Source organism: Notothenia rossii (assembly GCF_949606895.1).
Source record: "Notothenia rossii genome assembly, chromosome: 7".
NCBI lineage: Eukaryota > Metazoa > Chordata > Actinopteri > Perciformes > Nototheniidae > Notothenia > Notothenia rossii.
In genome coordinates this window covers 75,355,662-75,369,726 of record NC_136905.1, presented here as the reverse complement: position 1 = coordinate 75,369,726, position 14,065 = coordinate 75,355,662, and the positions used below count along the sequence as shown (strand labels likewise).

Here is a 14,065-nt window from a genome sequence, read left to right as displayed (position 1 = left end):
AATGACATATACGTTAAAAACCGATGTTGGTTCCGAAGTTTGCCGAGTACGCCCCCGATCACTCCCGAACGAGCGGTGACGTCACACGTGGCAAACATTGCCATCTGATCAAATCAGTCCAAATGGCAAGCAACGCGACAACTTCAGACAGCGACAGCGAGAGCGATCATTCAAGCTCAGATTCGGTGGGTTATCTGGATTCAGTTACAGAAGTAGAGAGTGAACCAGCTAGCCTTTCACTTCAAGGCATCTTGCCTTATCAGTACGAGCCTCCTGCCCGGCAATCGAACAACGAGGCAGAAACTTGTGAAAGAGAAGCGGATTCCGCAGCCGGCGAGACTCGAGTCAGCAATACTGAATGGTAAATTCAGTTTTATTTAATTTGACCTGCACTAAATGTCGATCTTAATTTGTCATCTGTTCCTCACACGTCCGGCAGATATTGTTTTTTTTTTAATGTTATGTACAATATTCAGGTGTAGGCCTAGGCTACATGTCAATGCTGTGAAAGCATGCCCACTGCAGATGAATGTGTATGCTGCAGAGAGATCTGGCAGGTGATGGAACAAATAGACAGTTTGCAACCTACTGACCAGATAGCAGAGTCCTGAATCGGGTCGGGTATCCGTGGGTGGGCCTACCCGACGGGTGACCCGCAAAAAAGGTGATTTGCGGGTGGTATTTTTTCAAACGCTTTTTTCCGGGTTCGCTTCTGGGTAAAACAAAGATGATGCGGGTCCGGTTGCGGGTGTTGCATAATAAATATATTTAAACAATAATAATTTAGTTTAATGTTTAAATCCTCAGACCTCTCCTCGGCGGGACCGAGCATAATCATAACCTCTGCAGCGCATCTATCTGCTGCTGAGCGCACCACATTCTGAATGGCTGAGGTGAAGCTCTCTAGCGGAGAATACACAATTTTCAATAACTCTTCCTCAAGAGCGAAATCCAACGTCTGGGAGGCTTTTGGTGTCATCCTAGATGGAGAAAATAAACAACATCCCAGGCTTTTTGAGCCAAATATGCAACTGCGTGTGTTAATAATTGCACGTTGTCACTGCTTATATATATATGCGGGTTCGGGTCGGGTTGCGGATCTTGTGCCGGCGGGTCGGGTCGGGTTGCGGAACTAATTGGCAATATGTGCGGGTAGCGGGGCGGGTTCGGTACTGCACGTCACGGGTGCGGGGCGGGAGCGGGTCTTGAAAATCAGACCCGTGCAGGACTCTGCCAGATAGAAGACACCGACGAGAAACCAAGGTGCATTATTAGCCACCCAGGCTTTAGAGAAGGCTGTCTCAGTGTTTGGACACTGAAAATAGCGTATCTTCAATACAAACAACAACACAGAGCAGTTGATGGCCCACTACACCAGTAAGTAAATATTGATTGACTCAACTGCCTATTGCAGCTTTGCTTTCATATAATACTTTTAGTCGCTACAGATATAGTACACTTTTAAAGATACCATTAAACTCTTTCAAGCAGTCAAAAACAGCTTGGCTTTTATTTTTTCTGTGTATGCAAGTTCAATGTATGCTTGGGAAAAGAAACAACTACACATGTGAGGAAATATATGAGGTCTATGATTCTGTCAAGCAGTCATGTATAACCTCATATTTATTTTGTACAAGTAAAATACAAATATCATGTTATAAGCCAATTTGTAACCATTGCTACATAATAGTACTACATAACATTTTATTTTTCTCCAAATATATTTATAATCTGTATACTTTTTTTTCATTAGGAAGTATCGATATAGCCTACAGCTTATCGACAGTTTGTACGTTGGTGCTGGGGTGTACTCGGCCCAAAAATCAGAGTCCCGCTGCGTGCTGTAACCGAGATACGGAAGACTTACCCTGAACCGGGAGGCCGCTATCAGGGATTTCAATGGCCAAATCTGTAATTTGACATAAGTCATGCAGCTGAACTGGTTAAAATGGTTTCACATGATGTAAATAATTTACAAAGTACATCATTTACAATATTATTTTTCCAAAGAAACATGTAAATATAACAACATTTTCCAAATCACAAGTTTGTAAGATTGTATTAATTTACTGTTTGATAAATAAAAAAGGGTTCTTTTGTTAATTTTTCACTTGTATCATTTGATCTTTATTGCAGTGTACATTAGTCTATTTTGGTATGTGCGAGCCCACAAATAATTAAAAGTGGTAAAAATAATAAAGATATTCAGACGTAATTCATTTTTGGCCTTACTTATTTCACTTCAACTTTTATATATTTCAGTCACTAGGCAAGTTCACTGTACTCTGGTGACATTTAGCTCAAGCTGGCATAACACCTGTAGTAACTTAATTCTGACCCGAGTTTTGTGCACAATCTTCCAGCACCCATGATCAATGTTTATAGCAATCAGGAAACATTCACAGCTCACAACTACACATCGCTTCCCCATCATGAATTGTTAGATAAAAAAAGTTTAGCGAGGTCCGGTTACACATATGTTGAGCGAAAATAGCGGAAGGATACAAAACAAACAATCTAGACGAGGCTGGTGTTTGCCACGTGTGACGTCACACAGCTGGGTTAATGGCTGGCAAGCTTTTCGCTACCGGAGCGGAATAACACGGGAAAGTGGCACACATTTCATGTTATTTGGGGGGTATTTATGGAAAGAATCATTGATGTTGATATGTCAAATGAAACTGTGGAAAGTGATGAAGCGATTTATTAACACAGAATAACATTTATTTTGGACATTACATGGACTTTAAGCAGGTAATCATACAACTGGGGTAGAGTCACGTGAGGCAGATATATATATAACACAGGCACAATACGTCCACAGGGTGGAGCTGCAACCTAGCCTAAACCATTCTGTAACAGTTATATCATGAAAGTTACAGTTACACATACGTTTTTAAAACGTATGTGGTAACTTGCCAAAGTGCTTTGTTTTGAACGTTCATCAGTATTATAATCAAAAAAAGAAATATGAACATTAGTTTTTACTGAAATTTTCAAATAAAGTCAACATTTCACTGAGCTGTGGGGAGTTTGTTCAACTTTTAAAAGATGTTTGAATGGTGATATACATAGTGATAGATGTTAAGGACTAACATTTATAATAAATCAATTTGTGTTTATTTTAAGATATTTTCATACAATCATATGTATTGAGATCATTTGTATTAATGTGGACCGGCGGGAGAGGGTGACGAGCATACATTTCACTTTCCTTTTTTATTTCAATTCCAACTTTGGTCATGAAGAATATGTTTCTCTGTTGTCCACGTTCATAAAGCATAAAACAACAGCATCAGAGCACGGTGCAGAGTCTCTAGATGAGTTTACAGTAGTCCCTCGTTCTTATTAAACATCCATGTAGTCCGTTGTATAGAACACTGTAGTTTCCATAGTTTCACCACAGCAGCAGACGCACACAATGACGTCCGCTGGCGCATCATAAACACGTCGGATAGTGAAAGTGCATTCGGATTCTCTAAAGTACCGCAGTCTCTTCTCCTAAGTCCTTTTGGATTCTCCTATCCACTATCCCTTAACCCCGTGACGTTTCACTCAGAGGTCAAGGAATAGGAGATAGGGTTAGAACTTAGGAGCTGATTTTTAAACTATCCGACCGCAACCTAGGGCTATATATAGGTGAGGGGGATGGGCACAGGCGAAAACTATCAGGACCAAGCAATCTCACGGGCGGGAAACACACAAACGCAGGACATGTGGAATCTGGAATGAGAGGAAAGATTACTTTCAAAATAAAAACAGGAAGTGCATAGGCTACATGCCAACCTTTCCTAATCCAAAAGAGGTAGGTTTGCGCGCTGCAAATGTGCACGCCCAAATTAGTTAATCAGAAGAAAAGGAACCCCAGTAATTACATGTATAAACCATGTATTTAACATATATTGCATCATTTTATGCATTTTTCAGAAAAAGTGGTAGTTTGGTAAACAGTGACATCGACGACATGTCTGGTCTGTAAAATGCCCGAAAAGTAAAAGAATGGGAGATAAATATCCTAAAGTCTCCACATTTTATTATATTTTTAATGTGTTTCTGGTCCTCTTTCAGTTGAGACAGTGTGGAAGGATGTGTCAGGATGTAGAACTCTTGTGTGAACATTGGATAAAGCCAGGTTCATATTCTTGTTTCATGTTGTTGACATATTAGAGTCAAAGGTTTGCACAGAGCGAAATATCTTTGTGTTCCGCGATATATCAGAAAATACTGCATTAAAAAAGTCATTTCCTTCATTTTTCTACTGATAAAGTGTGATATAAATAATGTACAGGCTTTCAGATTGCTGTAGTTTACTGAACAGAGACATTAAGGACATGTTTGGTGTTGAAAATGTCAGAAAAAGTGAAAGAATGGGAGATAAATATCCCCAAATCTCAAAATTGTATTATATGTTGTATGTGTTTGTGGTCCTCTTTCAGTTGAGACACTATAGGATGATTCCGCAAAAGACCAAACACTGGATGTCTTTCAGTCGCCAACATGTGTTTTCGAGACACTGATATTAACGGGGAAATCCTGCAGGACTCAAATGCCTCGTCGGGCAACACACTCTCACTCCATAATCGTCCAGCGACGCTTGGTCAGGGTCCCGTGGCGTGCAGTTGTGACGCTCCTAGGCTCCTTCAGCTTCATAAAGGCACGCAAATAGCTTTCAACTGATTGCAATGTATTCCCATCTGTGGCGGGATTTGACGCTCATGGAAGCACGGCATTCGTTTGTGTCGGCTGCCCTTAAAGTCCTTATCTTGCGTAATTTACTGTAGCTGAAAGATCATAGAACTGTTTCAAAATGCATTAACTTGTTGGGTCTTATTCCAGTAACACGTGATATAGATCGAATATCGTTTCCTATTTGCTGTAAATCACTTGTTAATATCGGGAAAATGGGTCAAATTCAGAGGTATCCAGAAAAGTCTGGATTCAAACTTGCCGCTGCTTGGTGCTGTGTCGTGACGTCACGTGTGGTTCCGCGAATCCTGGTGAGTTCAGCCCGTCCCAGCATCACACAGTGTAGCATTGCTGGTATAGCCGCATGTCAACTTTGTGTATCAGTGTTTATCTCCGAGTTTGTCTTGTTTTTTCCGGATCATGGTGAAGAGGTGTGTCGTTGGCGGGTGTAGCAACACCAATCGGGATGGTTTTACCGTTCATTTGTTCCCGAAAGAGAAGGTTTTACGGGAGAAATGGGAGCGATTTGTGCGGAACACAAGAAAAAATTGGCAGTGCGCCAGTGAAACTGATTGTTATTTGTGGGGCACATTTTGTTGTCCCTGATGATTTTGAAGGCTACCAACAATGGAAGATGGGTTTCAAAAAACAGTTGGACATAAGAAAGGGTGCAATTCCATCAATTAGGACAGGTGATTCAACCCCAATGACTTCCTCGCGTTCCGAGGCTGAGCCCCAGGCATCGTCGATATTTCGCGGCCAACGGGAGACAACGCTGTCCGATAGTAAACAGGGTGAAACACAAGTGATGTCAGACTCCTTGGCGGAACCCCTACAAAAGAAACACAGGTCCGATAAAGCTGTGAAAAAACTAACACTGTCCAGGGTGAGTGAACCATCAATTTGAAATTTGTTTATCATGATTGATATTATAACATATGAATAGCTCTACCAATCTGTGTTGCCGACTCGAGCTGGTGCTGGCGAGGGCGGAGTGACTTCCATGTTTTCAGCTGAGGCCGGTGGTGCACATTCGCGTTTTGCTGGCTCGAACCTATACGGTTCTAGGCCTCTTATTTCTGGTGTAAAAGGCGGCAGAGATCGTTCAGATTCATCGTCACTGCTCGCATCGTCCACACCAAATAATTGTTCTGTCAAATTGTGCCAAATACCCGCGCTATTAGCTTTTTCTGATGCGTAAACATCAACAATATTTGACGCCATTTTTCTTTGTGAACTCTCGCTGGCTGCGCGCATTGGCTGTCGATCCGGACGGCAGCAGGGAGCCAGACAGCGGCAGCCGGGAACCACACGTGACGTCACGAAATGGCCTGCTTCCAGAAGCAAAGTTTTTTTATTGGACCTAATATTTTTCCTTTTTTTACATATTATTCAGTATGAAATAAAGAAACATACATTGACTATCTGTTGCATACACCCCCCAGAAATCAACTGCCAAAAAAAGTTTTTAATGTAAGATAAGGACTTTAAAGCCCCTGTCACACTGTCCCGAAATTGACACCCGATGGACACACGATTAAGGAAATGTTCAAATTCCGCTCTGATCGTAACAACATCGGGCCATTCGTGAGGGCATCTTAAGCCATCGTATGACCGCCTGTGGAGTTTCTCAGGCTCCGGCAGCAACTTCGGGAGCGGTGGCAACATCTTTGGCATCACAAAGCATTGCCGAAGGACCTTGTGAAGGTACATTTTCGTGTTGACTTCGTGTGTTCATTTTGCCCTTCGTAAGGCATTCGTGAGGGCATCTTAAGCCATCGTAAGACCGCCGGTGGAATTTGTCAGGCTCCGGAAGCAACTTTGGGAGCGGTGGCAAAATCTTTGGCATGCCAAAGATGGCTTAAGATGCCCTCACGAATGGCACGATGTTGCTACGATCAGAGCCGAATTTGAACATTTCCTTTATCGTGTGTCCATCTGGTTGTTTTATTGAACAACAAAATCATGTAAACATATTATGTGAATAACCCAATTTGTGTTCTGTGAAACTAAAAAGGATATAATATATTATTTTTAAGGCGAGGAAGTTGTTGTTGCTATGGAAACAACATGACGAAAAAAAATATATATCTTCTACATATAAAGACGGAGAAAGTAAAGAACAAAGTCGGAAAATATCAGTACAGTATCATAATACTTTAACATAATTGTTTGTGTTACTTTCATTGCAGTTGTATGTCTTAAATGTAATGTAAATGTAGCCTTCGTGTGGGGTTCGGGGCCATCTTCGTGCGAAATTCACAATTCCATATTCGTGTGTCCATCAGGTGTCAATTTTGGGACAGTGTGACAGGGGCTTAAAGGCAATGTGAGCGTCCATTCCCATTAGATAACGGAGAATTGTACACCCGGAAGTAGGTATTTTTTTATTAACTACTAGGCCGCTGGGTCATGTTAAGACCATCTTTTCTGTGTTGCTGTGGGTTTTTTCCATCGCTTTTGTGTTACAAATATCAAAACAATAACTAAATATATCCGTCGTAAACTAAACCAGAAACAGCAGTATATTTTATTTTGTTAACACTGTAAACTTGACAGCTTTTTAACCCAAACCACCTACTGGTTAAAGCACGTTATTACACGTTTAGAGTAATGCAATGCAGGTAGATTGTGTTGCTTTTTAATGACTGTTTAAAATGCCTTTTTCTTAATGTCTTTTATTATTATGAACTACTTGTTACTTGTTGCTAGGGACGCTGCTATCGATATTTTTCTGTTATGTTGTGTAACTGTTTAATGGTGTTATCTTTATTGCTACCCCCTTCCCCGTCAATGTATAGTGTTGGTCCACAGCGCAAACGTATTAGTTTAACAAAATCCCAATCTAAAATTGTGGCATAGATAGCATACGTTATTTCCCCCTGTGCAATTCTCCATTTACTCAACAATAACACATAATTATCCTTGTGTTTATTTATTTGTTTGATTAATAAACACAAGTTGGAGTCCGTCAGGACCGAGGGTCGGAGCAGCTCATTTGCTTTAGAGAATATTACACCCGGAAGTAAGTATTCTCTCCGCTTCGCTTGACAAACCCCGTGATAGTCCTCAAGCTCTGTGATTGGAGAGTGTGCTCCGAGGGTTACGCCGAGCGTCGAACAGCACTTGAAATGGGATGGAACCACGGCAGACTGTCCAAAACTGGATTTGAACGGGTCCACCGCGTCCCCCCCTCCCCCACCCCGTCCCCAGAACTACACATGCTGGCTATTGTGTTTCGCAACATGTTCTCTATCTATGGCACGTCTCTACTGGGAGTTGTAGTTTTAAAATACCTTTTCGTATTTCCCATAATAAGAAGTTGCCAGTATTAAACTGTGTACATCCCTGGAGGTTTAGGGGATAGGAAACACTCAAATTTAAAACATATAATTAATAAATGGGTGAAAATTGCTTGTGCCCATAATGGGCAGCATTAATATATATACCCACACGCCAGCTAAGGTCAGAAGAGCTTTATTTAACAGCTGGTCTTATGTCTGTGACCCCTCCTGTTGTTAATTGATAAGCCTGAAACATGCACTTGTCAAGGTTCAGAGGCACATTTTGCAAATATGGCAGTAGCAATCAATCATCTTAAGATAAGATATACTTTATTGATCCCAAGTTGGAAACATTTGCGTTACATCAGCATGTGTAACAGTTGTACATATGCGCGGTGTTTATTTGTAAATCATTTTGTATAATCACACAAATTCTGTGTTTTATATTTAATAATTCTGTGTTCTTTATTTATTGATTGTTCAATACCTGACAAGGCCGGAGATGAAATATCTATATACATCCTATAAGAGTATAATATAATATCAGTTAAAATAAGTGCTTCAACATAGTTAACATTGCTGGAGGTATGCACAAATATTGATAGATGTCTTGTAATACACTATTGAGGAACCTGCGACCCAAGTTTTTCATTCATTGCATAACTACACCGTTTGTGAATATGATAGTCAATAAACCTTAGAAAATCTTGAAAGGGATGTGCAAAATAATCATTATATACAGTCTTTAATGAACTATTAGTAGAGAATAACGAGTAATGAATATACTTTATAGGGATCCTATTCATATCTAATAATAAAAATAATGAAATTCAATAACATGCTTTAACCACCAGATGTCCCTTTCTATCAGCTGTGCACCTTTATGGTGTAAATACAGCCTATCTACCAATTGGATCAAATATAAAAGTCAGCCGAATTAGTGTTGATCCTGCAAGGAGACGTATTGTGTGAAAATAAATGTAAGATGTTGTTTAATTGCTGATATATTTATGATCCACGTCACGTTTTCAGTGTTGGCGGCAGTTCCTCATGTTTGTCTAGAAGTCTTCTCATCAGGGCTCTATAAATAGAGAACTACGGCAGATATGTAATATTTAATGCAGCCGAACCGTGTATTACAATGCCGTTATGTGATGACTTTCAAAGAGAAAAGCAAGCACACTCGGAATAAAGTATTATTTAATTTAAATGTTTTCGGTCTATTTGTTAATGACGATGTGATGTGAGATGTGAGACTGGAATTGCACAGGGGAAAATAACGTATCTTTAGATGCAGATTTTGTTAAACTAATACGTTTGCGCTGTGTACCAACACTATACATTGACGGGGAAGTGGGTAGCAATAAAGATAACACAATTAAACAGTTACACAACATAACAGAAATAATATCGAGAGCAGCGTCCCTAGCAACCACCTTGGTAACAATGAAAACATTCTATGGACGCAATTTCCTGAAGTAATCTTCGTAATAACTAGCAAACTAAAGATCATGTACATCCACTGCACACATAATCTGAAATAACAACTCAAATTTCTCGCATCAAAAGAAATCAAAACGCATTTTAATGGCCAAACTAACTTTAAAATAGGCATTTTCCACCGAGAATAAAACAAAGTTCGGCCATGTTTTTTTTTTCTGCAGGGAGAAATGTGAAGATCACGTGACATAGACGCCAGCCATTGGAATTAATTGTGAAAAAAAATAGGGTTTGTCAAACAGAGCACATGGTGTAGTGTAGTCCTAAACGATAGCTGGGGATTCTGGGTAGTGTAGTGTCTTCTGCCATCCTTAACTCCGAAAAAAATATTTGTTTCTCCGAATCGAAGGGGAAAAATACAAAAGCATTGCACACAATTTAAACCAATCAATGTTGTGTAATTAACAAGGATAATCTGGTGTTTTTTAGTTGATGAGTAGTGCAGATATCACTGTAAAATCAATCGACAGTAAGGGAATACTTACTTCCGGGTGTACAATTCTCTGTTATCCAATGGGAATGGACGCTCACATTGCCTTTAAGGGCAGCCGACACAAACGAATGCCGTGCTTCCATGAGCGTCAAATCCCGCCGCATACATTGCAATCAGTTGAAAGCTATTTGCGTCCCTTTATGAAGCTGAAGGAGCCTAGGAGCGTCACAACTGCACGCCACGGGACCCTGACCAAACGTCGCTCCTGGACGATTATGGAGTGAGAGTGTGTTGCGTCGGGGGTAACGCTGCCTTTCCAGCAGCGTTACCCCCGGTCTGCACGTTGTTTCTCTTTCAGAAACACACAGGACTGTTTGTGTGATGCGATCACAGACACGCTGCAAACGGTGTCCGCCAAAAGTCGAGTGTCTATGGAGTGTCATTTTTATTTATTATAGTTTGGGAAGATTGAAAATCGGTAGGGAAAGCCAGCTAAGTCGGTAGGCGGTAGAAACATGTCAAAAGCGGTAGACTACCGCCCAAATCGGTAGGGTTGGCAGGTATGGAAGTGACAAGATCAAAACACAAAACTAGAGTAAAAACATAACTAAACCCAACATTACCCCCCCCCTCCCCCCTCTAGGGACGTCTCCTGACGGCCCAGGCAGATTAGGATGTTGCCTGTAGAAATCCCTGAACAACTCCTGATCCACAACGTAGCGAGAGGGGATCCACATCCTATCCTCTGCTCCATAGCCTTTCCAGTCAACGAGGAACGGCCTGCCACGTCCCCTTCTCCGGACTGCCAGTAGTTTCTTGACCGTATAAACAAGGCCACCATCAACTACTCTGGGGGGTGGCGGAGGTTTAGTTGCGGGCACCAAACTGCTTTCCTTGACAGGCTTGATCTTCCCAATGTGGAATGTAGGGTGGACCCGCAGGGACCTGGGGAGTCGCAGGCGCACAGACACAGGGTTCACAATCTTTGTTATTGGAAAGGGACCAACAAACCTGGGGGCTAATTTTCTTGAAGCGACATGGAGGGGTAGATCTTTCGTGGACAACCAAACCTTCTGCCCAGGCTGGTACACTGGAGTTGGCCTGCGGTGTCGGTCAGCCCCCCTTTTCATTGAAGAAGAACTCCTTAGAAGGGTTCGACGGGCAGCCGCCCAGATGCGGTGGGAACGTCTGACCAGGGCATGTGCAGAAGGGACCAAGACCTCCTATTCAGTCTCAGTAAACACGGGTGGTTGGTAGCCAAAGACGCACTGGAAGGGAGTCAGACCTGTGGCAGAGGTAGGAAGAGAATTGTGGGCGTATTCCACCTAGGTTAGATGCTTGCTCCACGATGAGGGATTCTAAGCCACCAAGCACCTCAGACATGTCTCCAACACTTGATTTAATCTCTCCGTTTGTCCGTCGGACTGGGGGTGATACCCAGAGGAGAGGTTAGCGGTGGCTCCAATAAGACTGCAGAACTCTTTCCAGAACTTGGAAACAAACTGTGGGCCCCGGTCTGACACAATATCTCTGGGAAATCCATGTATCCGGAACACATTGATCATCATAATTTCTGCCGTTTCCTTGGCCGAGGGTAGCTTGGTCAATGGAATAAAGTGGAAGTCATTTTAGAAAAACGATCTACCACTGTTAGCACAGTGGTATTACCTTGAGACACCGGGAGTCCAGTAACAAAGTCCATGGATATGTCAGACCAGGGCCGTTGAGGAATGGGCAACGGCTGCAGCAACCCAGCCTGAGACCTGGAAGAAGTTTTGCTGCGAGCACCAACACGACAGGCATTCACATATTCACCAACATTTTTAGCCATGGACGGCCACCAGAAACGCTGCTTAAGTGCGAACATGGTTCCTTTAATCCCAGGATGACAAGTGAGCAAGGACGTGTGAGCCCAGTGAATGATCTTGGAGCGTAAGGGCACTGTAAAAAACAGCCTATTAGGCAGACACTCACTAGGTGCTGGGCTCTCAACATTTGCTTGCTGCACCTCTTTTTCTATCTGCCAAGTTACCGCTCCTACCACACGGTGCAGTGGTAGGATGGGTTCTGGTTCCTTGGCAGCAGGCTCAGGGTCAAACAGATGGGACAAGGCATCTGGCTTGGTGTTCTGGGAGCAAGGTCTAAATGACAAGGTAAAATCAAAACGACTGAAAAAAAGTGTCCATCTAGCCTGTCTCTTAGCCTTTTTTATGTATTCAAGGTTCTTATGGTCTGTCCATACCAGGAACGGCTGAGCGGCCCCCTCTAGCCAATGTCTCCACTCCTCCAAGGCTTGTTTCACTGCCAGTACTTCACGATTGCCCACGTCGTAGTTCCTTTCCGCTGGGGACAACTTACGGGAGAGATAAGCGCAGGGATGGAGCTTATTATCCTTTGCAGCCCGCTGAGAGAAAACTGCCCCCACACAGAGGTTAGAGGCATCCACCTCTACCACGAACTGTCGAAGTGGATCTGGGATGGCGAGGATGGGAGCAGAGGTGAACATCTCCTTTAGGCCTTGAAAAGCGTTAGCAGCTTTGGAGTTCCATTCAAAAGGGACATGAGGAGAGGTAAGTACATGTAGCGGGGAAGCAATAGAACTGAAATTTCTGATGAAACGTCTATAAAAATGTGCAAACCCCAGGAACTGCTTCAGTTTTTTCATGTTGACAGGAACTGGCCACTCGGCCACTTTCGGGTGAAAGTGTTGCCTGCCAGGGAAAAAACCCTCTCACTCGGGGTGCTTGTGGCTGGAATAGCCAGGTAGCTCCTCGAAAGCGGGGGAAGCGGTGCACGTTTTCTGCCCACCACTCCAGTGGATTATCCATTGTGGGGATATGCGGTGTCCGCTGGCAGTAATCCCGTAGCTCATCATCCGCATCACTGTTGACCCGTTTTTTCTTGCTGTTCGTTTGCCTCTGTTCAGTGCTGACGCCGGTCCGTTGCTCACTGGTGCTAGCATTACTGCTAGTGCTAGCTGTCGGCAGCGGGTGATTCATCTTCAGATGGTTGCGCATAGCAGATGCATTTGTATTGTACTTCAGTACAGCTTTACACAACTGACACTTCACTGTGGAGTTGGTTACATCTTCGTTGAAGTACTGCCATACATAAGAATGTCGGACGTGTTTTGTAGCATTTTGCAGCACCTCGTTTACCTCCATTTTTTTCACGACTAGTTGACTAGGGCCTACAGCGCCGACGAGTGGTAAAGGTAGTCGACGAGTCGACTAGTCGATTAGTTGGTGAAACCCCTAGTGTACAGTTGAAGCTGCTGCAGAGGAAATGATTGTATATCTTCAAGCAGTTCCTGTTAGAGACATATTGTAGTGTTGAGTGCACATTATAAATTGGCACACTTTGCTCATTTATTAGGGTGATGACAATTTTTTATTTTGACTGGTGGATTTATGTCAAATAAATCCTCTCAATGATTCTGATCGGCCGTAATAAAAGGAAATGGGAGGAACTGAGTCTCGTTTTTCCTCTGCTTTCAACTACAGCTTGACACAGTCTGCAGTTTCATTTACGTTTTAAAAAAAAAATGATATCATGTGACATAGATTTAACCGGCATGTTTTGGGATTTAAAGGGTCACATACCACATTCATCTGTTCAAGTGTCCGTCCTTCCCATCTATCAGCTCCGCCCCTCTGAGCCCAGCATCCCCGCTCTCTTCAGGACTTTGTCCACATTAGGAATCAGTTTTTCTTGGAAGTCCCACAGCCGTTTGTCCTCACGGAGCTGCTCAAACTTTAACGACCCCCGTCGTGCCACGTGGACATGAATGATCCGACAAACGTCCATAGGAACCTTGAACCGTTTTCCAAAGTTCTTGATCACTTCATGCACCGAGGTCTGCTCCACCAACCTGTGAGGAAATCATCGGTTAATTATAGTGCGATTCTCTGTCCATACCTTTTAATACATCAATATCCCCCTCACAAACACAAGCACAGTCACATTACATATACATACACTTTTCACCACCACATATTCCCTTTTTTGTAAGTAGCCTACTTGTTAATTTATTGTTGTTTTTATCATATTTTATTTTAATTGTTTGCAATCACTATTGAATTTGATAATTTCTTATAAATAAGTCTTGTGTTTTCCATAACATTTTGCATTTTGTGGAGCCTCCAAAAAAGCCAATGAGGTT

General features: G+C 42.5%; 1 protein-coding gene across 7 annotated transcripts in view; it reads right to left on the bottom strand.

The window, feature by feature from the left end:
• The window catches only part of LOC307013310 (uncharacterized protein), a 32,968-nt gene that overhangs the window by 13,494 nt on the left and 5,409 nt on the right, over nucleotides 1-14,065 (bottom strand). For 5 of the 7 annotated variants that reach the window (XR_013800933.1, XR_013800934.1, XR_013800935.1 and 2 more), the window contains exon 5: nucleotides 13,506-13,774. Coding sequence is in view for 2 of the 7 variants with exons in the window: in XM_079640660.1 (XP_079496786.1) it covers nucleotides 13,543-13,774 (232 nt within the window). In the remaining 5 variants the exon portion in view is untranslated. Of the gene's footprint in view, nucleotides 1-2,752; nucleotides 3,724-13,135; nucleotides 13,214-13,505; nucleotides 13,775-14,065 lie in introns of those variants that run through there. The other 2 variants (XM_079640660.1, XM_079640661.1) reach the window with 2 other exon arrangements.